The sequence below is a fragment of the Budorcas taxicolor genome, chromosome 3 (assembly GCF_023091745.1).
Source record: "Budorcas taxicolor isolate Tak-1 chromosome 3, Takin1.1, whole genome shotgun sequence".
Classification (NCBI taxonomy): domain Eukaryota; kingdom Metazoa; phylum Chordata; class Mammalia; order Artiodactyla; family Bovidae; genus Budorcas; species Budorcas taxicolor.
The window spans coordinates 78,284,083-78,308,388 of NC_068912.1; the positions used below are offsets into that span (position 1 = coordinate 78,284,083).

The following is a 24,306-nucleotide window of genomic DNA, read 5'->3' on the forward strand; positions in this document are numbered from 1 at the left end:
CTGCTCTCTCCAAGTGAAGAGAAGAGGGGAGAGGAGCTGGAGGTTAAATCTGTGGCCATTGATTTAGTCAGTCATGTCAGCATAATGAAGCCTGCATCAAAGTCCATGAACTGTGAGATGTGGACAGCTTCCCAGTGACCGACCGTGCTTAGGTGTTGGGAGGATGGTGCTCCCGGAACGCTGCGAATACTGCATGTCCCCACACTCCTTGCCCTCTGCAGCTCTTCCATCTGTTATTCCTGAGTCATACATTTTTGTAATAAACCAGTAGTTCAGTAAGTAAACTGTTTTCCTGAGTTCTGTGAGCCACTCCCACAAATTAATCGAACCTGAGAAGGGTGTGATTTATAGCTGTTTGGCCAGAAGCACAGGTGTCAATCTGGATTTGTGATTTGTATTGGAAATGGGTTGAAGGAACAGTCCTGTGGGGCTCAGCCTTTTGCTGCGGGATCTGATACTAACCGCACGTTCAGTATCAGAACGGAATTGTTGCTCATGTAGCCCATATAGCAGATTGGCTTGGTACAGGGCAAAAACACACATTTGGTAACCAGAAATGTGAGTACAGCGCAGAGAAGATGGCCTGGGAGCAGTTTTTCCTTTACAGCCATTCAGTACTTTGCATGAATAGCACATATGACTCAACATTCAGTGTCTCTGGTGTACTTGTGGTAAACTGAAAGGAAAGAAATGCATATAAAAATTGCCTTTAAAACATTTCATCTCCTTAATCAGGTGCTTAAGACTCTGAATAACTTTATTAGGAAAATGAAAGTGAAGTCACTGAGTCATGTCTGACCCTTTGCGACCCCGTGGACTGTAGCCCACCAGGCTCCTCCGTCCATGGGATTCTCCAGGCAAGGATACTGGAGTGGGTTGCCATTTCCTTCTCCAGGGGATCTTCCTGACCCAGGGATCGAACCCAGGTCTCCTTCATTGCAGGCAGACGCTTTAACCTCTGAGCCACCAGGGAAGCCCTTATTAGGAATTAACTCCCAAATAAAACATGCTATTCAAGAAGCGTTTATTGGTACTGGCAAAAACAGGTAGACGTACATTAAGGCATTAAAAAATAACTGTGGTTAAATACATAATGTAAAATTTACTGTCTTAATGCTTTTGAAGTGTCCAGTTCAGGAGTAATACTGTATATTCACACTGTTCTGCATCCAGGCTCCGGAATCTTTTCCATCTTGTAAAACTATAGTCCGTAACTATTACAAAGCTCGTTTCCCACTGCCCCCTAGACCCCAGCAATTACCGTTCTACTTTGTGCCTCTCTGGATAACTCCTATAAGTAAAATCGTACAGTATCTGTCATTCTGTGACTGTCTTATTTCACTTAACATAATGTCCTTGAGGGTCATCTGTGTCATAGCACGTGTCAGAATTTCTTTCCAAGGCTGAATGATTTTTCATTGTATGTATATGCTGCTGCTGCTGCTGCTGCTAAGTCGCTTCAGTCGTGTCCGACTTTGCGATCCCACAGACGGCAGCCCACCAGGCTTCCCCATCTCTGGGATTCTCCAGGCAAGAACACTGGAGTGGGTTGCCATTTCCTTCTCCAATGCATGAAAGTGAAAAGTCAAAGTGAAGTTGCTCAGTCGTGTCCGACTCTTCGCGACCCCATGGACTGCAGCCTACCAGGCTCCTCCATCCATGGGATTTTCCAGGCAAGAGTACTGGAGTGGGGTGCCATCGCCTTCTCCGATGTATATGCTAGCTTTTGTATATCTGTCCATCCGCTGCTGGACACTGGTTTCTTCCAGCATGTGGCTATTGTGAATAAGAAATGCTAAACATGCCAAGCTGTCACTTTGAATTGCTCTAACAAATGGCCATAGATGGCAAATAACAAACATTGATTTCTCACAGTTCTGAGGCTGGGATGTCCAAGATCAAAATGCCAGCAGATGTGGCAGCTGCTAAGAGCCCGCTTCCTGGTTTGCAGATGTCCGTCTTCTCAAAGCCTCACATGGGAGAGAGCAGAGAGGAAGCAAGCTGTCTTGATTCTTCTTAAAAGGACTCTTAATCTTGAGGCTCCACCTTAATGATTTAGTTACCTACCAAAGACCACATCTGCAAGTACTATCTTGTCAGGGATTGGGGTTTTAACAGATGAATTGGGAGCAGGGGATGGGACACAAAATCTATAGGAGTGGTGGTACAAATAGGCTTTTTATTCTTCTTTGGAATTGCTAGGTCATATAATAATTCTATTTTAAATTTTTTGAGGAATGGCTGTACTATTTTCCATTGTGGCTGTACCATTTTACGTTCCCACCAGTAGTGCACAAAGATTCCAATTTCACATCCTTGTCAACACTTGTTATTTTCTTTTATTGGTAGCCATCCTGCTTAGTGTGAGATGATATCATCTTATTGTGATTTGTATTTTTCTAACAACTAGTGAGCATTTTTTCATATGCTTGTTGGTCACGTAATACACTTTCTTTGGAGAAATGTCTATTCAATCCATTTTTTTTAATTGGGTTTCTTGATTCTTGAATTGTAGAGATATTCTGCAGTTATAAAGTATTATGAATTTTAACCCCTTATCAAATTATCTGCAACTATTTTCTCCCGTTCTGTAGGTTGCCTTTTGATTCTTGTTGACTGGTGTCCTTTGATGTACAGTTTTAAATTTTGATGTAGTGTGATTTGTCTATTTTTACTTAGGTTGACTATTCTTTTGGTGTCATATCCAAGAGATAATTGCCAAGTCCCTTGTCATGAAAACTTTTTTCTATATTTTCTTTTAAGAGTTGTATAATTTTACATCTTAGGTCTATTTTTAGTTACCTTTGTATATGGTTCTACTTCCAATTCCATTTTTTTTTTCAGCTTGAATATCCACCTTTGAGAGACTGTCCCTAAGACGTTTGTTGTAAATCAACCTTTAATATCTTATGAGAGTTTTTTCTTTCTAATTTGTGAGTTATGTGCTCTTTCATGCAGCCTGTCTTCTACTGGTTTATCATCTTGCTCAGCTTCCACTCACAGGGCCGTCGGTTATTGGGGAGCAGCATGGAAGAGGTGCTGCCAAGACAGGCAGACCACAGAATTGGGGCCTTTGTGTATCCACAGCAGGTAAGCGGAAACCAGGGCCCTTCAGGGCTTCTTCCCTGCAGAAGAGAAGGGACAGACATCTTCTTCTGTCTATCCATCCATCTGTGCAGTAAGACTGAGCTCACTGGGACCAGTGCCCAGCCTCTAGCAGGGGTCTGGCACAACCTTTTTACACATGCAGCTCAGGGAGGTACAGCTGTGCACTGGAGTTGTGGAACCCATATCCCAACCCTAATCAGTCTTTGCTCTTCACCACCACACAAGATTCTTTTTGTTTTTAGTTAATTAATTCAAGAAGCATCAGTTAGAACTGGACATAGAACAACAGACTGATTCCAAATAGGAAAAGGAGTACATCAAGGCTGTATATTGTCACCCTGCTCATTTAACTTACATGCAGAGTACATCATGAGAAATGCTGAACTGGATGAAGCACAAGCTGGAATCAAGATTGCCAGGAGAAATATCGATAACCTCAGATAGGCAGATGACATCACCCTTATGGCAGAAAGCAAAGAACTAAAGAGCCTCTTGATGAAAGTGAAAGAGGAGAGTGAAAATGTTGGCTTAAACTCAGCATTCAGAAAACTAAGATCATGGCATCTGGTCCCATCACTTCTTGGCAAATAGATGGGGAGACAATGGAAACAGTGACAAACTTATTTTGGGGGGCTCCAAAATCACTGCAGATGGTGATTGCAGCCATGAAATTAAAAGACTCTTATTCCTTGGAAGAAAAGTTATGACCAACCTAGACAGCATATTAAAAAGCAGAGATATTACTTTGCCAATAAAGGTCCATCTGGTCAAAGCTATGGTTTTTCCAGTAGTCACGTATGGATGTGAGAGTTGGACTATAAAGAAAGCTGAGCACAGAAGAATTGATGCTTTTGAACTGTGTTGTTGGAGAAGACTCTTAACAGTCCCTTTGACTGCAAGGAGATCCATCCAGTCCATCCAGAAGGAAATCAGTCCTGAATATTCATTGGAAGGACTAATGCTGAAGCTCCAATACTTTGACCACCTGATGGAACACCTGACTCATTTGAAAAGACCCTGATGCTGGGAAAGATTGAAGGCGGTAGGGGAAGGGGATGACAGAGGATGAGATGGTTGGATGGCATCACTGACTCAATGGACATGAGTTTGAGTAAGCTCTGGGAGTTGGTGATGGCCAGGGAAGCCTGGTGTGCTCCAGTCCATGAGGTCGCAAAGAGTTGGACACAACTGAGCGACAGGATTGAACTGAACTGATTTATCTATCTGTTGGGTCTTAGTTGCATCATGTGGGATCTTGTTGTGTACGGCTCCCTAGTTGTGGGTCCGAGGCTCTGGAGTGTGCAGTTTCAGTACTTGGGGCTTAGTTGCCATGACCCCCACTGTACAGTGTTAGTTCCCGGACCAGGGGTCAAACGTGCATCCCCTCTGTTGCAAGGCAGAGTCTTAACCACTGGACAACCAGGGAAGTTCTCAAACTAGATTCTTGTTTTTCTTAGTCTGCCTGTAATAAACTTGGTGGTATCTATCTCATCACCACCATATGCCTGTCTGTTGGTGGCATTCTTCATTCAGAGTTCATACACAGTGGATTTAAAGCTGGTGAAGCTGGTAGCTGGTTCAATCTGAGAAGGCAAAGCAACGAGCCATGCTTTTCAGCTGTGCTGATGGTGCCCTCTTGTGGCAACAGCTGCCACTGGGGGCTATGTGATAGTGAAGAAAGGGAAACTATGTCACTCAGTTGTGTCTGACTTTGCGACCCTGTGGACTGTAGTCCGCCAGGCTCCTCTGTCTGTGGAATTCTCCAGGCAAGAATACTGGAGTGGGTAACCATTCCCTTCTACAGAGGCTCTTCCCCACACAGGAATTAAACCCCAGTCTTCTGCACTGTGGTCAGATTCTTGCCATCTGAGCCACCGTTTGTTTTACAAGAAGGAAAAGCAGCATTACTTTATGTTCTGCCTACTATATGCTTTCATGGAGTTAAAACTTCCTATCATGTGTTTCCATGTTACAGTGTTGCTGTACAAATGGTACCTTAAGCAAGGCTGAGGGATTTGTCCCTCAGATAAACTTAAATCTGAGCTTTGATTCCAAAGCCTATTTAAAGAATTACAGATAACATCCCTGTGTTAGGAGACTGCAGCAGGAAAGTTCACCAGAGTGCCTCATCGTGTCTGCTGATCCTTTGGGTAACTTATCTTTTTCAATGAATATTTTTGAGGACAATATCTGCAAATGATAACAGAATCATGAAATTATACGAGCTATATGCAAGAAGCTGTGGGAGGAAGAATGCCATCCTAACTGGGAATGGTAAGAAAATCTCTTGGGAGAGCATTTGAGCTGGTACTTAAAGGGACAGCTAGGATTCAACCAACATTCCAGGGCCATTGTATCTGTTTCTGTCTGGAATGCATTCCACCCTCCCCCCATGTCTTTATAGCGCATGCCATCTCTCTGGGCCTTCTTTGGACAGCCTGTCTAAAGTGGTACCCCACCACACTCCCTGACCTCTTTCCATGCTTCACCTCCACAGCAGTTGTCTCCTCTAATGAAATTTAAGCTCAATGAAGGCAGAGATGTTGGTCTGTTTTGTTCGCTGTAACATCCCTGGCACCTAGAACAGTGCTGGATATGTTTGCAGGGACACAGTGTTTCTTGAATTGAATACATCCAGTCAGTAGCTATGTTTACTGAGCACAGCAAGGCAGAAACATGGCCTTTTCTTCATTTTAGGAAGATCATGCCAGCTGCAGTATTTGGACTGTATACTGTAGACTGATGAATTCAAATCTTACAGGGGCCAGGCGGGTAAAAATTATGAATCTGAATAAACGCAATCCACACTATAATAGTGGTAGGGCTTGTGGTATCTACCTGCTTAAAGGCATTTAAATGAAAACAAAACGGATCTGCCAGCCAGGTTTGGCCCACTGGCTGCCAGTGTGCCTAAAGCAAGGAACTACTTTTGGTCAGATGAGGATGCTGTCAGGGAAAGTTCAAAGAAGGGGGGGATTGTACAGGTAAGTACCTCAGCTAGAATGCACGGTCCTGGTGAGAAACTGTGGAGTCCTAACGTGGCTGTGAAAGCATGGAAGAGAAACAGGATTTGCATTATTTTAGGAGGTAACATTAGTAGGTGATGATGAAATTTGTTTCTATTTTTTGTTTATAAGTGAAACTGTGGTGAGTTGTTTATTTTTTTAAACCTAAATCTGGCTTCAGGAGACCAAACATGAACATTTTTAAGGTATTTATCTTAGGTTTCCAAGTGTTTTCCAAAAAGGTAAATTTGGTGTGTAGCAATGAAATGGAGTACTTGCACTATCTGCAGTAAAAATAAACGTACTGAGCATTTGCTACGTGCTAGGTAGGCATTTTTTGTGGGGACCTTACATATTGATACATTTTAACTCTCTAAAGCATCATATTATTAAACTTATTATTTTAGAGGTGAAAAAACAGGCACAGGAAGTTCCTATTGTTGAATGGTGGTAATTGTGAGAAATTCTTGCTTTACAGAATATACACTTGCCTTCCTCTAAGGCCTACCTTTTGCTCTGAGTTCCCAGAGCTGCATTACAGTGTAATGTTTGAGTGTGGAGGGAGTGTCAGGCTATTCCTTTAAATCAAGTTAGATGAGTCCCCATCTTGCCACTTAGCAGGAAATTCAATCTTAGCCCTTCTCTAAGGTTAGACAAGATTTGAGGGAGTTGTATGATGCCTGGAATATAGATGGGGCACCTTGTTACCTTCAGCCCCTCAGGGTCACTCCTTAGTGACTAAGGCGTCCTTTGAAGGCAGGTGGCAGCACAGATTCCAAACTTTGGCGCAGAGGTAGTTTCTCTTCCTGTTCCGATGCCTTGTGTGCAGCCTGTCCTGTCCCTGTGTGGCCATTCCTCTGATGTCTTGCCAGACGATGAACTTGCATTCCAGTTTTTCCCAGAGCCTATGGACCATATTCCCCGCCCCCGCCTCCTCCACCCTCCACCATTTTGGGGACTTTCTTCTTTCAGAACTGACTTGTGAGAAATAGTCTAGGAGAAAATGTTGTTAGTGAACAACATGTGCTTTTTACCTCACAACACACTTCTTTCCTGAAAGCAATGCAAAGATCTGACTTGGAAAAATAGAAAGTGGACAAAACCCAAATGATTGGAAAGGTCCTCCATCTTCTCAAGGTGGCTTAGTTTCCCATTTTGTAGGTTGGGGAAAACAATGTTGTGACTTTGATTTATGAATATTATCCCAGTGCATGTAATGGCAACCACTCAATATGGTACGTGGTATTATTTGTAATCGTGTTGTTTCAGCCGCCTACTGACCCTTCATCTGTGACCAGCACGTGCTCCTTTTGAACAAATGGCTCTTCCAACCATCCTAGCCAAATGAATCCAAAAGGGGCTGCCACCTTATGAGTTGCCTGCAAGGTGGCTGATAGTACTTCACTCCTCTGGCCGGAGGGACTGATAACCTAAGGGTTGAGCCCATGGTCCTAGCCAAGAATACATAAGCTATTAAGTGTTGTGAAGGAAGAGAAGAGAGGGATCTGATCTTATCTAAGCTCAGTCTAAGGCTGTTGAACTTTGGACCTGTCATTTCCCCATTTTAGGCCTTCCGTGTTCCCTCCCATAAAATGAGAGGATTGAGTGGGAGGTTCTAGTTGCTAAATCATTGCCGACTCTTTGGGCTCTGGCAGGTTCCTTCAGGCAGCTGCCGCTTCATTTGTGGGCTTTTTGGTGGCTCTGCAGAAGGCCCAGTGCACAGCGTTCTGTTGGAGCTGTTGTACCTAGCCAAGCACACCGTGCCGGTTTACTTTTGGCTTCCTATTTTATTTGGCTGTGCTGCGTGGGCTTTCTCTAGTTGCAGCAAACTGCTGCTCTAGTTGCGGTGCGGACTTCTCATTGCAGTGGCTTCTCCAGTCGCAGAGCACAGGCTTCAGGACATGCAGGCTCCAGTAGCTGCGGCGCGCGGGCTCAGCAGTTGCGGTTCCTGGGCTCTAGGCTCACTTCTCATTGCAGTGGCTTCTCTAGTCACTTCAGGACATGCAGGCTCCAGTAGCTGCGGCGCGCGGGCTCAGCAGTTGCGGTTCCTGGGCTCTAGGCTCACTTCTCATTGCAGTGGCTTCTCTAGTCACTTCAGGACATGCAGGCTCCAGTAGCGGTGGCGTGTGGGCTCAGTAGTTGCGGTTCCTGGGCTCTAGAGCACAGGCTCAGTAGTTGTGGCACACAGGCTCTGTTGCTCCGTGGCATGTGAGATCTTCCCAGATCAGGGACTGAACCCATGTCTTCTGCATTGGCAGGCAGATTCTTTACCACTGAGCCACAGGGAAGCCATGAACACATTTTATTGTGGACATTAAGTGCTCTATGCTCTATTGATCTTTTAAAAAATATACATATTACCTCCCTAAAATCTGAAAAATTAGGGCTACAGGGATTTTTGGATAAGGGACTATAAACCTGTGCAACTACTGAGTATCTAGTAGTTTCTGGGGATAAACATTCCCCATGTGTGATTTTATAATCTCTGTGATATCACTGTGAGTATTGTGCTTTACAGATGGGCAGTTTTAGTGTTTTCTTTAGCATAAGATTATGAGTGAGTGAAGTCACTCAGTCGTGTCTGACTCTTTGTGACCCCATGGACTATAGCCCGCCAGGCTCCTCTGTCCATGGTATTCTCCAAGCAAGAATACTGGAGTGGATTGCCATTTCCTCCTCCAGGGAATCTTCCCGACCCAGGGAATGAACCTGGGTCTCTCTCATTGCAGGTACTCTTTACTGTCTGAGCCACCAGGGAAGCTTTAAGATTACAAAGTAATGGCAAAATCAAGAGGAGAAATTTTCAAATATGGCTGGATTTGGATGAGTAGAATGCAAAGAGGTGGCATGGTGTAAAAAATGCTGTTTGAACAGGAAGATTCTAACCAGTTGACCTTTGAATAATGGAGCTATTAGAGATGCTTACCCCAACACTGAAACAGTTGAAAACCTGAGTGCTGCTATGTCTGCCTCAAAAACAAAGGAATTAGTAAATGATTCACCCAAAGGCAGGAAGCTGAGCCAGTTTGGATACAGTCACTACTCAAACCCTAGTTCTTTTGATTCCATGTATTGTGATCTCTAATCAAACACAAATTTTTCTCCACACTTAAGGATCTGCAAAATGAAAATACAAATACTCTATTGGAAAAAGATATCCTCATAGAAGAGGACCCATACAGTTGAAATCTGTGTTAATGGTCTACTGTGCATACTTATCTCTTGGTGGAAATGAGGTACAGTATGAGGTATATAAACAGAAATAAGGAAATAACAAGGCCAGGCACTATGAGGCTTTCAGCTATTTGTTCTGGAAATGAATATTTAGAAGCACTGATTAAAAATATTAATGAGGCTCCAAGCCATCAGGTTAAGTTCATTGCTTTCACCGTTGGCCTATGGGATATACCTTGTAAATGCTTTGTTCAGTTGGTAAATCTTTTCTGATTCTCTGACCCAATGGACTGCAGCACACCAGCTTCCTGTCTTCCACTATCTCTGAGTTTGCTCAAACTCATGTCCACTGAGTCAGTAACGGATATAAACTGACCCTGCTTCAGAAACATTGTTTTAACTATAATAAGTTGACTTTTCAACAGGATGATCTAAAATTCAACTAAAGAGCATAAAAAGGGCTGTGATATTGCTAGTAGTCAAGCCACAAATATTGACTTGGGTTCTCTGTGGAGCCCAGACGGTGATTGCAGGCTAGCCATGTAACCACTGACATTCATGTTCAATGTTCCTTCTACTCACCCATGTAGCCCCCCTATCCTTTTTCCCGCCCCCACCCCTCATCAACAGACTTTAGGGAGAGGGAGAACATTGAGGTATGTCTGCTAAGTTGCTTCAGTCATGTCCAACTCTTTGCAATGCTATGGACTGTAGTGTGCCAGGTTCCTCTGTCCACAGGATTCTTCAGGCAAGAAGCCTGGAGTGGGTTGCCATGACCTCCTCTAGGGGATCTTCCTGACCCAGGGATCAAACCCACATCTCCTGTGTCTCTTACATTGGCAAGAGGCCTCCTTACCACTAGCACCACCTGGAAACCCCTTATGATTAAGTACAGAATGAACAAAAGCAATGGGAGATGCTGTTTTCATAATTTTAACTAGAAACTTTTTTGAGGAAATAAAAGTTGCAAAATTCTTGCAGTCAGAGCTAAAACAAAGCCCCAAGGAAAGTGGTAGTCTTTACCAGCAATGGCATTAACTGATGGGAGTGTCTGAATGAAAATGCACCTTCACAAATGAAGAAAGGCGGTGGGCAGGGGCGGGGGGTGGGGGGGAAGAGGTTGATACGAAGTACAATTTAGGATTTATCCCCAAAGGTACAGGGAAATGGAGTGGGGAAATCTCCCAAGAGTCTGGTCGGTTGAGCCTGGCCCTTTTAAAAGCACATGGGAAAAGTGGTTATTATAAGCAATTGGAAAAGCAGTGTAATGTGCCCAGTGAGCAAATAAATTTATCTGTAAGGCAAGAGGGCTGTGGTTGGATTTGGGTATATGGTGAAGAAACCAGACATGGCCCTCTTTCATGAGACTTGTGATCAGGAGGGGATAACCCTACAAAATCAAAATGGCACCTGTGACAAGGGCTACACTGACGACTTGTTTTTAAGACCACCATAATCCCAACATTTAGAAATAAATATTATTTTTGGCATATGACCTTCATTGATTTTCCTAACCAAATATCTATATGAAACATATCCCTTTAACAAAACCAGGAACATCCTCTTTTCACTTATAAGGTGTGGCACAGGAGTGTGGCAGGGAAGACACCTAAGTGAGTCGTTTCGCCCTTTTAGGCTCAGTGTTATTAACATTAGCCACTTCTGAAATTTGTGGACACAACCCAATTGTCTTTAGTGTTTTACAATGCAGATGCCTGCCCACTCAACAGCGGAGGCAGATGCAAACAGCAATACAGTGACGAAGCCACAGCCAAAGCAGTTAATGAAGCAGGTAATTCAGGGCGTTTGAAAGCTCAGAACCACCAGCCAACCAAAACTTCCACTGTCTACAGCCATGTGTTCAGAGCGGATTAGTGGAGCAGTCACACTCAGGATGACTGGCACCTCTTTAGCTTGTAGCTGGAACTGGTCTCTCACGTTCACTCAGCTAAGTATCCTAAGGGACAGGAGGAGACGAAGGGCAAGTTCTCTCCCTAAATCTAGATTTCCTGGTCAGGAGTTTGAAGCGGCTCTGATGCCATTCTCTGCTTGATCTCTTTCGGTTCTGAAAGAAACTACCCCAATTCAAGGTCCAGATCTTTTTCTCTTTAAGACGCGTAAGCTTTTTATACACTTAATTCAACTGTCTTTCAGAGAAAAGGAGGAAGACCATTTAACTTACTGAACTCACTCTAAACACTTTCTAGTTGGTGTGCAGAAAGACATGTTCAGCCAACTCTACAGTCAACCATAAGTGTTAGTGGTAATAGCAAAAAGTAGAATTTTAATGAGACCAAATGTGCATTAGCCTTCACCTCTCTCAAACTTCAGATCGAGTCTCCTGACCTTATAGTAGTGCTCCCTAGAAAGTGAATGACAACACAGGGTGAGTCCTGAATAAGCCACAGCTGTTATAATCAGCCCTGCAGGAAATGGTAACAAGAGCCTTCTTACGGGACTCACACATGTACGTTGCTTGTTGTTGTTCAGTAGCTAAGTCATGTTCAGCTCATTGTGACCCCATGGACTCCAGTGTATCAGGCTCCCCATGCCTTCACTATCTCCCAGAATTTGCTCAAATTCATGTTCATTGAGTCAGTGATGCTATCCAACTGTCTCATTCTCTGCTGCCCTTCTCCTTACCTTCAATCTTTGCAGCATCTGGGTCCTTTCCAATGAGTTGGCTCTTTGCATCACGTGGCCAAAGTATTGACACTTCAGTTTCAGCATCAGTCCTTCCAGTGACTAGTCAGGGTTTCCCATTTTCCCATATCCTGAACAGTCAGGATTCCCATTTAGGATGGACTGGTTTGATCTCCCTGCAGTCCAAGGGAGTCTCAAGTCTTCTCCAGCACTACAATTTGAAGGCATCAATTCTTTGGCGCTCAGCCTTCTTTATGAACCAACTTTCACATCCATACATGACTACTGGAAAAATCATAGCTTTGACGATATGGACCTTTGTCAGTGAAGTGACATCTCTGCTTTTTAATACACTGTCTAGGCTTATCATAGCTTTCCTTCCAAGGAGCAAGTGTTTTTTAATTTCATGGCTGCAGTCACCATCTGCAGTGATTTTGTAGCCCAAGAAAAGAAAATCTACCACTGTTCCCACTTTTCCCCTTATTTGCTATGAAGTGATGGGACTGGATGCCATGATTTTAGTTTTCTGAATGCTGAGTTTTAAGCCAGCTTTCTCACCCTCTTTATTCACCCTCATCAAGAGGCTGTTTAGTTCCTCTTATAGTTGCCTAATCTCTAACAAATACAGTAAGTTCAAGGAAAATCTTACTTAGCTAGAATTATGGGCAAACAGTCATTAGCTCTTTATTCCCAAGCTCATGCCTACTCTTCCTTTTCTTGTGCTCTCCTTGGACTCAGCATGAACATCCACTGTTGCACTCACCTAGCCTTGAGGAGAACATGCTACATCTCTGAAGGCGTAAGTTAAGCACAGTAACTGGCACAAGTATAGACCCAAATGTTTGTTGAATATTGCATATGGAAATGATGAGAACTTGTCATCATTGACTTTTGAATGTGAAGAAGGTTTTACCATTAATTTGGACAAAGGAGAATTAGAAGTTCAACCCTAGTTTATATGGCAATTTCTCAATGTTCTTCACAAAATGAGTAAACTTCAAATGCACATTCAAGTTCACTTCTTAGAACAAGCAAAATGACACTTTAAGTACAGTTGACCTTTGTACAACACAGAGGCTGGGGTGTTGACCCTCCACCCAGTTGCAACTCTGTGCGTAATTTACGGTCTGCCCTCTGTATAGTATTCTTCTTGTCATCCAATGTCTCACACCCACAGATTCAACCAAACATGGATCATGTGGTATTTCCTGCTGAAAAAAATCTGCATGTAAATGGACCCATGCAATTCAAACCTGTGTAGTTCAAGGGTCAACTGTATATTATATATTCTAAAAACGTCACAGGAGCTAGTATAAAAACAAGATAAAAACTGATCATGTTTGGTAAAGGAAAAACACAGAAGTCAGATGCCAAAGATGCCAGCACAATGCTAAAGGTAAAATAGAAATAAGGTTATGGATAATTGGTATTAGAAGACACAGATTAGTACAGATATTTAAAAACATAAAATCAGTCCAAAACATGGGGCAGATAAGATTTTGCAAAGGATAAACCTGATTATTAAACAGCAGAGTTGATTTTATGAGAAAAGTTTAAATAATCAGTAAAGTTATATGATATAGGAAGGGCATTTTTAGGGAGAGATTTATATGGTTTTCCTCACTGGCACTTTGCATAAATAAGAATTATAGTTAGAAAAACCTTTCTTTCTGATTTGGTATTTAGCAGTGATAGGAGAGCTGGTTACACCCCTAGGGTCATCAGCACACATCTTGCTTGGAAAATTCTTCAGCCTCCCCTCTTCAAAATGCCCACTCTTAATTTTCTGTTGAGAGTAAAGTGAAATTTTTTTGCAAAACTGTATGTGATATAAATTGCACTGTAAAAGAAGGAAACAAAATGTTTTTAATTAAGTAGTTCAGAGAACGAGAAACAGATGAATAGAGGTACACAGATCTAAGGATCTCTCTGGAAGACAAAAAAAACAAAAATACATCATCTGTCCATTTACCCATGAGGTAAAAGGGATTGGGAGCCACTGAAACACTCTTTCACAGCCTTGTCTAGGATCTGAAAGAACAGAAATTGTATACATTCACATTGTAAACTGTGCATCATTCAAACTTAAAATCTGTAATTAACACCTAACTCAATCTACTAAAAATCATTCACAAAGCATTATGTAGGCAAATGTGTTTAAAAAAATATTTTAATAAGCATATTCAGAATGGCAGACAGGGAGCCGGGGAAGGGAATTATTTTACAGTGCAAAATTATTATGCATAAATTTAAAAACATTAATCCATAATTTTAAATGCCTATTTAAATATTATTTCAAATACGTTTTAAAGCTCAACAGATTTGTTTTGTTGAACTGAGTTGCAAATTTTGAACTCTATTTGAAAACACATCATAAAACAGAATACCATTCCAAATGAAGATAGTGCTTTGCTGGGGGGTAGGTATGGGGTGAGGGAGACTAAGTAACTATTAACGAAGGCTTCTTTTCCCAATGCAGTTTGTCAAGAGTTATGAAATGTACTAAATCTTAAGCAAATTAAATTCATGATATTACTAAAATTTTTTAAAGTAGTGCAATGACTTATCAAGTTATAGTGGCTGCATTACAAAGAACGTACTGTGTGAAATACCTGTATAAACATAAAATACAATTAAATATTTCTCCATGAAAAGCTGAGCATTATGTATTATAATAGTGGAATGTTTTTCATTAGGCAGACTTTAAAAATATAAAGAAAAGTAAAATTTCCTAACATGTATACATGTGCCGTATTTGCAAACATGCCTGAGAATTTATTTAAAATGTTCCTGTAATATCAGTTTGCAAGAACTTCACAAACCTGCTAACAAAATGCATCTTTTAAAAAAAGGTGAAAATGGCATCTCTAATATTGCAACAACTTAAAAAAAGTACATCATCACTATTTCTATAGACCATCTTTGAAGAACTAGGATACTTTGGATTCATATAATAAAATTTGATTTAGAAAATGGATTGTGACCATCTGCTAAAGCTGCCATTCTGGATAAATTAATGTTCTAGGTAAAACAAAACAACAAAGAGCTCACGCTTCTCACCACGTTCACCCAAAACTTTGATTTACTTGGATCCATATGTAACAACAGTGAAGCTACATCATGTAAAGTCAAGTGTTGTAAAGTGGCTTTTAACACTGTTTGGGGAAAAAAAGTTGTTCACATTGGTGGAGGGAAGCAGTCTGAACATAGGTTAATAGTAATACTTCATGAAGAATAAGGCCTAAACCATAATTTCTCAGTGCAAACCTCTACTCAATTGCATTAGACAGTTGAGCCATTAAAAACAAGACCACAGAAGATATATTCTAAAAAGACGCTGGCTCTTTGATGGCTGAAAATGAACTGCTAGAAGTATCTGGGGGTATGTCTGTGTGAGAAGGGTAGTTAATAATCTTTTATAAAAGTTTGGATATAGGTTGGTCTATCAGCTGTATAAAACTACATTTTTTAAAATAAGAATTTTGCACTAAAAATAAAATGGCACTCTTGCAAGGTGATGCAAATCAGTTCAGTTCAGTTCAGTTGCTCAAGTTGTCTCTGACTCTTTGTGAATGGATGATCCTATTTGTAATCACACAGAGCAATGGTTACTTAATAGCTTATTTTCACTTTGGAAATGCACTATCAAATATGAAAAGCTCGACTGTAATTGGAAATCTAATTATCTGGTGATCTATTATCACCAGGTAAGTTTATCACTTTTTCCTCATAAAATATTGTTGCCTGCCAACTCCTTGTGTGTGCCAATATCTAAGTGTCACTTGACCTTTCCCCCTGTTTATTTAATGCAAAAATGGGAAATTTTATAAAGCATATAAAAATAACTGAATGGGATTCTGGTCAGCATGATACATTTAAGCACTTGAAGTCAACATTAAACTTTTGTTTCGCTTCAAAAATAATTTTGAAAATTATAGCAAATGCAAAACAAACTATGTGATCTAAGTATCATGCTTAATTTCAGTTCTCAAACTATTTGTCCTTAAGTAAAACTTGAAAAAACAAATGTTCACAATCCTTTATGAATGCTTTAACCACCTGGATAAGAAACATGACTCAGTTACTACACAAACACTTAAAAATTCATTAGAAAAACCTTAGCAAAATAAAATGAAAGCTGACAGACTCAGAATATCAATTCCTCTCATAAAAGTTTACCAACTGTACAAGTTAAGAAAATTATACAAGCTTTTGTGTTAAGAAAGGACAGCTCAGTCAAGACATATGTACTGTAAAAATCTTTCAAAGGCTACAAAGAATCTGGAAAAATACAGAATGTATTTCTTAAGCCCAGATAAGAATATGGAAAGACATCATTGATGTCAACAATTTTACATATACAAACCTGACTTGGTTTATTTTTAAACTTCTATATATAAAAAAATCATGCTAGCATAACTTTCAGGATTCATAAGGGTTTCCTTAATAATGATACTCAATTTGTATGGAGAGAAAAATATCTGTTATAAAAGATATTTCAAGAAACTCAGAAAAATTGGTTATTAATCAGAAATTTGAACTTGTTTTTTCCTTCTCTGCCATCAAACTAAGCAAAAAGTACCTTGTAGTGAAATTTTAGGATTAATACATCAAATAAGAAGGTACAGATATATCTGTAGTTCATTCAAATTTACTAAACTATTTGTTATTTCCTTAAAAGGGCTGTTACAATTTTAAAGTAAAAAATCTGCAAAGCAGAATTATGAAAACTTATTTACTAAAGTTAGGACTCAATTCAAATTTTAACCAACTGCTTCAAGGAAATCAACTTTTGAAGGTAACCCATCAACCCTGAAAATTTTAGTCACACCAGAATGTACTCCAAAGAAAGTTTAGTCATCTGTGTTCTCAAGTTCTTCAAATTTCCCATGTGAGACTGTGTCTTGGAAAAGCTCAGAACCACCTGGACTTTCTTTGCCATTGCTGTTTACCCTTCGCCTTTTGGCAGGTCTCTCACTTTTCTCATCAAAATCGTTTTCATTTCTTGCAGTCATATGGGTGATTTTTGGGTCAGTGGTTTGGTTATCGGTTTCATAACCATTGGTATCCATATCTGTGTGAAGTGGTTTCTTACTTCCACCTGTTGGTCCATTAACATGTAATCCTTCAACTTTCACTTCTTCTTTGTTTAATGTTTCACCTGGTCCGTTAGATGACACCCCTAGGTTGGAAGAGACGTGAAAGCAACTGCTAATATTATAAAGCTAATTCATAAACTATTATAAAGTGCTATAAACAGCTGTAAAATAACTTTTTTATCAAGGAAGTGAGGTATCAAATATGTGTGTGTGTGACACATGTGTGTATATATAGCCTGAATTCTGGCTCTATTTACTTTAGTAGCTGTGTGACCTCAAATTATTTACACTCTCTTGTACCTCAGTCTGATCACACACATACAATGAGGATAATAACAGATTTATAGAGTTGCTGTGAAGATTAAGCTAATAAATGTAAAAAATTAAGAATAGGATTTGGTATGTATTAATAGCATGCTGGTATTATATGGCAACAAATAAGCAATGGATCCACCAGCAGTCTAAATAAGCTGAATTAAAGCAAAGATATTCATAAATTATTCAGGGTGAGCAGTTTGTAACTTTCTAAAACAATGAAAAAATTATATTCTTTTTATAGCAGCTTGAGTTTTCTAACTGCCATATAAAAGCAAGATGACATGACTTTTTCATTCTTAACATTAATCTGTCATAATATTAAATTAATGCCTGCACTATACAAGCATACACTTGAAAATGCTAAAGGCAAACACAAATTCCTTCCTAACAGATTGAGAAAAGAAATAGCATAATCAATAACATAACAAAAGGTCATGTTACAGTTGACTGCAAAATGGAAGACAAATTTTATGAATGCTTTATGTAAAATACAGAATGTGCTACTGGAGAAAATGAAAATTATCTGAAAACATAAGAATGAGCCTCAAATATACATTTTGGTCAAAGAAAAAGTATTCTATTTTCTCAACTCAAAAATGCACTCAAACCATGACTGCTTATGAGATTATGTACCATATGATATAAAAGGAGTGACTTTGCCATAGTAAGCACAAGAAGCTAGGTTAAACAATCATTAGGTTAAAAATCACTATTAGATTTCAAGACACTAATTAAAGCCCCTTAAGAAAAAAAGACAGTTGGGCAGCTCTTCCTTTCCCTGAAAAGCCTAGAAATCTTAATTGTATCACATGTGAATGGCTTCTGGGCAGAGTAATGTGTAAGTAACTTATAAACACTCTTCCTAGGCTAACTGCATGTTATCAAATGGTTAAAAGGATTCGACCAACTGCCTATCAAAACACTTTAAAAGAAGTCCCAGAAAGTTCCAAAAGGCAAAAACCTGAATTACTTTGTGCTGGCAATTAAATAGTGTTTACATTTTATTAAGTATTATAAATACTCTAGAGATGATTCCTTAAGTATTTTGAATCTGCAGATGTGGAACCTGCAGATACAGAGGGTTGACTGTACTACCAACCATCTGTCTCCCCAAGCTTCCACCCTAGTCCCAATCTCAGCTGCTTATTCAACTTTAGGATGGTTGTGACTGGCATTAGAAATCATGTCAGTGAACCTGAATGTTCTTGAATCAGGAAATGGCTGCTGGGCCCTAATATTTGTTTGGCTTGTTCTTAGAGGGGAAGTAATGAGGGAATGGAAAGGGGTCATTAAATGAAAAAATATACTCACCACAGTATATTAAATGCCAGTGTGAGAGCAAAGATCAGAAAAAAGGTCAAATTGTTCAATGTTCCTCTTCTAGTTTCTGTGAGGGAGAAGGGATTAGCTCTCCACTGGCCCTCCCCTAAAGCTATTACATCAGAATGCAGGTGGGCAGAGCTTATCTCTAATTTACCAGTTTCCTATTAAAGAGGATCAGAGAAGATTTATTACTTTCTGCTTAGAGATGGTCTTACTTAAGACTGTTTTAATTAAAGTAGAAATCTAGAAAATTCTCTGACCAGGCCTTACTGATCCTCGGTCCACTCTATATTTTAAGCAAGAACCTATCTGAACCTCAAATATGTGTTTCTTTGCTTCTTTTTCATGGGCATAAAGATGAATGTTTTTGTACAATATGAATGCACAGGCTGACACATCTGTTTTATCTTTTCTTTCTAGGTTATTATGCTATCACGGAGAAAATATTTAAAAGGTGCCCTTGTTACCTTTTTTTCCATTTATATGCTTAAAGAGGTTTCCTGCTAAACTGTTATAAGCACTCAAAGTATTTCATCAAGTATCTGTGTACTTCTGATGTGAAACGGCTGGAGTTCTAAGACTTAACAAATAAGAATACTTACATCTAGACATTCCAACCTGATAAGAAAATAGATGCTATTTTCTTAAAAGAAATGGTCATTGTTGATGGTATACTTTATTAAATGTACTTTTTAGTGATATCAATGGGAATTCTTTCCAATTAACTTGTACATTTTCTCTGTGTTAGTATATATGCACCCTGATATTCTGTTTCATCTGGTATTACTTTAGGTCTGCTTTGGGGGTTGAATAGACACGGAAACAGAATTTCCCAGGCTACTGAAGGAAAAGTGCCCATCATTATGAAGAAATACAAGTGTTTCTCTGCTTCCTTACCATTCTGATTACTATTGCCTATAGTGCCATCTTCTTTCTCAGACTGGCTGTTGCTACTGTTTGAGGCAGTTGGGGGAGGAGATGGTGCTCGACTAGAAGCAGCACTTTCACTTTCATCTAGAAGACGATCCATGTAATCCCTTAAAATTGAGGGAAACAATAATTATTTTCTTAAATTAAAAACAACTGAAAATTAAAACTGAGGTTAAATTTACAAGGCTTTATTAGCAAGTATACCCTAATTTTCCCAAATGGAAAGCTCCTTTCGGTTAAATGTCTGTAGGCAAATGACGTGTGAGGGCTTTACACTAGCAAATGTTACAGACCTACAGGCAGTTTTAAAACTTTAGAAACTGGAGGCAAATGATCAGAGCAGCCCAACTAAAATCAGAAAGGCTGTAAACGAAGTGGGATGATGTCAATCACAAGAAGTACAGAAGAATTTCTGAACACAGATTGGAATTGTAAAGCTTACCAAGATTATGTTATGACTATGGCAATATTTGAAAGACAAACTAGGACCTAAAAATGAAATACCTCCCTGAAACTTCCTGTTACTTTCTTCTGTATCACCCTTCTGTTAGAGCTGAGCTATAATAAGCTCGCATAGTTCCTGGGCTTATCTGCTAGCTTCATCTGCCCATATATCGTCAGAGGTGAGTTTACATCTTCCCTAAGTAATTTTTGAGCTTAACGGCATGGGATGACGTTTGTGGTAAGTGACATTGGGTTGAGGTTAGAGCTGAACTAAATACTTCTCTCCCTCAGGTTTAGTGTCTTTAGTTATAAAATGCATGTAATCATACATGACGTATGTACTGGGCTGCTGTATAGGGTATGTGTAGCAAAGTGTTTTACGAACTATGCAGTGCTACTGAGTCACTAGAATAAAGGTCAGCAAACTAAGGCCTGTGGGCTGGCGATCTATTTCCGTGGATATGTTACTGAACACAGTCATATCCATTCATTTACATAGTATCTAGGACCCTTTACACACCAGCAGCAGACCTATGTAGTTTCAAGAGAACTTAACATCTGCAAAGCCTAAAATATTTATTCTCTTGCTCTTTACAGGAAAAGACTGATGTCATCTGTACTGAATAATCCCGTGAAGGCAGGAGTTCAGTCTGCTTTATCTCTGCACCATTGGTGCCTAAGTTTGCACAGTGCCGAGAAGTACAAGAAAAACCTAAATACATTATTTATTCTTAAATTCTCCCAGAATAGGAATAATAGAAATATTAAGACAAATCTTTCAGAATCTTGTAAGCAGGTTAAGTAGGAATGTGGACAAGAAACAAACCATGGAAGGGCTTGGAACTTTACTCAAAGTCTGTGTAACAGTCTGCACTAATTAACATTTTAGGCTTTATCTTCCTCATTTATAAATGGAATAAATTTGACGGTCTTTTAAGATCTCTTTGACTTTATATCATTCATCATTATAGAACAATTAGGTAACAAATCTGAAGCACACAGAAACAGAATGAATATGATGAATCCAATGCCAAAGGGACTTAAGAAATTAAAACTAACAGAAACAGATAATGCACTAGGAAGAACTGCTGGAAATAAATCTGGTATAGTGGGAATGGGTAATGGAGGATGTTAAAAGCCACTCAAAGGGAAACTAAAACTGAAGAGATACCAAAATTATTTTAAATCTCTGAATATAACAATGATATTGTTAAAGACTTATTTACTACTGTTTCTTAAAGGTTAATGCCATCCAGAATGCTTAAGGAAAAGAGGAGGTAAGTAGACCACCCAGGGGGTTGGAGCAGCATTCAAATAGTTGGAATTATGCCGAGTTATTTTTTACTTAAAAAAAAAAAAATTATTTGCAAAGCTTCAATTTGCATATGGCTACCAATTCTTTTAGGTAGTGAATGGAGAGACTCTGCAGTAGGATTTATCAAAGGCCATGTATAGGCAGCAAAGTGGCAAATATGCTTCATTTTGGTGAACAAATGAAAGGTAACTATGTAACAGAAAAATAAGCAAATAACTTTCAGGATAATCTGCTCTTAACTATACATTTTGACTAAAGAGGAAGACTGAAAAATTCAGTCAAATTTTTGTCTAAAGGCATTAATTAACTTAATGTTTTTGTCTAAAGGCATTTAAATTTTGTGTGGTCACTTAAACTGCAACTGTTAATGGAAAGAAAAGGTCCTGGAAGCAAACTACAAAAATATTTCTATGCTAGAGAAAACCACAATTTCTCCCCATCTGCAATATACAGTCTACATGGCTTCTTACAGGAGATTTAACACAGCTAAAAGGGATGAGGAGGAGTGAAAAAAAAATTAGTTTTCAGTAAAAAAAAAAACTTTATAAAAGACCCAGAGGGAATATAGTTGAAAACTACAAAACACTGTTCTTGTCTAGCAGGAAAACATTTCTTCACTTCATACCGTAACACCAGGGGACACACTGTTAACTCTTAATGCCTGAGAAAAGAGAAGATATGGGATTACTTTTAACTAAGACTACTCCATCTACAGAATACTTAAACCTTTTAAGAAGAATCAAGGTGACAGATATAAGTAGCTTCAAAAAGTTTTTCAGAAGCTATGGAGAGATTATTAGAAAAACTAAAATGTTTAGCGGCACATCCCTACCTAACCTGTTGAGCCTGACGTCACAGAGGACCAATTAAGCCAGCCCACAACACTTCCCTTGGTGATGCTTTCTGAAAGAGAAAACTGGATGAACCATGGGTCTGACCCAGCATGGCAATTCTTATATTCTTACTGTTGATGACGACAGACTGCCTGTAGTTTGTGTGTGAACTTTATTTCTGAAATGGGTGAAAAGATGAAAGATATTACTACTGCTTTTCCCTATAGCTTGAAAACTATTTTAAGATATACTCTGAAGACTGGATAGCTGTATGTAGTTCTACATACTATGTCTCAATGCTACCAATTAATAAAAATTTAACTATAAATTGATAACAATAAGCAATTATATAAAAACTGGAATACTGTTATATATAAAAGTCTACTCATTATGGCCTTTGAACAAAAAGGAATGAGGCAGAGTCCAGTGTTTCATGATTTCCAAGGACAATTATACCCATTTATTCCCTTTCAGATAAGTTTGCTTTGGATTTTAGAGTGTTTGAACACTCCAGACAGGGAAGTGACCAGAAGTAACACCTGTAATGAACATGACCAAGGGACAGTCCAGTCAAGTAGTTTGAAAAGCACAAGAGTATGCATATAAGCACATCTTTCAAAGGCAATTATTTGGCTAGGCTTAAGAATTTTACTAGTGCAGGCTGACCAAATGAAGTCACAACTCTGCTTTATTTTTATTTCATAAACATAATACAGGGAATAATAAAGGCAAGTATGGTAAAGTGAATTTCACTGGAAAGTTCACCGGTATTTTAGAGCAATACATGAAATAAAGGGTTCATTACTCTATTACTAAGTACTTAACAGTAACACATTACTAGTCAGATTGGGGATAATGTATCATTCCACAGCTAGACTAAAAGAAGCTAAGAGAATTTGGTGCATGGGGAGTGGATTAGACATATGAGGCATTTTGCTTAAAAAATGGATATAATAACAAACTATACTCCCTCTATCACTAGGAGTGAGCTAAAGTTGTATTTATTAAATATTATTTCTGTTAGAGGAAAAGGCTTCAGAATATTTAGGAAAAGGGAACTTATCATGTACATGTTCATTTCTCTATAAAATATTTTGTAACAAAAAAGAAAATCCAATTTGACCTGATTTATTATATTCCCATGTCTTTTCCCTTTGATATCATCTATATCCAGATCTTATTTTTGGTTCCCAAGATCTAAAATAGATTGAGCAAGGAAAAATATTAATTTCTCTTCCTCTTTAAAGGATTTCTATTGGGCATATGGCCCTGTAAGTTTTAGAAAAGATAGTCTCTCCTATTCTTACTGCTCTCTTGGTGTTATTAAATCAAAACTGTATGTACTTATACTGAGTGGAATAGAATTTAACAAAAACATGCTCTTTTCACAGCTCTTCTGATCCATCTGCTCTCAGGAATACTACTGAAAACATGTACTCTTAACATCTACTTTGATAAACTTGCTGTCTCAAATAATATGAACTGTAGTTTACAATGTTTTGTAAGACACTGAAAGTCTAAATACCCCATGAAGATGTCAATAAATGGATAAACTGAGGTTAGTGTCAACTTTTATCCTTTTAAAGAAAGAAGAGTCTAAAAATCACAATTCTCTCAAGAAAAATTTAGAAAAGCTTAGAAAAATGACTCAAAAAGAAAAAAATGAACTCACGTTACACCAGGATGAAGATTGTATTTCTTTTTTCCAAATCGTGTTTGCTGAGCAAAGAAATCATAACGTTCAGATTTTTTCCACATATAATAGAATGCTACACATTCACCAACTGATCTTGTTCGAACCTATAAGAAACAAATACTTGTTTTTAAGAATTATTTCCTCCTTAAAGGAGTTATTTCATGAAAAAAATCTTAAGTTTGAAAATAAATTTAGCTGATCTTTAAGTAATAAATAATAGCAGTTATAAAATATTATACAGTAGCAGCTGTGTTAAAAATTACTCTTTCTAAGCTCCCATTCAGAGAAATCATATATTGGCAACAGGTCTTCAGATACTAAGCATTATGCTTTTAAAGAGACTATCATATTCATTTACTATAAAAATAAATACTCCTTTATCGAAAATGTCTGGCAGTGGCATTTGAATTAAAATTAA

General features: G+C 38.9%; 1 protein-coding gene across 1 annotated transcript in view; it reads right to left on the minus strand.

Moving 5' to 3' along the window:
- Window positions 1-16,713: 16,713 nt before the first annotated feature.
- The window catches only part of MIER1 (MIER1 transcriptional regulator), a 65,113-nt gene continuing 57,520 nt past the window's right edge, over window positions 16,714-24,306 (minus strand). The window contains exons 14-16 of the mRNA XM_052637497.1: window positions 23,865-23,992; window positions 19,568-19,707; window positions 16,714-17,112 (exon numbers count right to left, since the gene is read on the minus strand). Coding sequence (XP_052493457.1) covers window positions 16,784-17,112; window positions 19,568-19,707; window positions 23,865-23,992 — 597 coding nt within the window. The 3' untranslated portion in view covers window positions 16,714-16,783. The remainder of the gene's footprint in view (window positions 17,113-19,567; window positions 19,708-23,864; window positions 23,993-24,306) is intronic.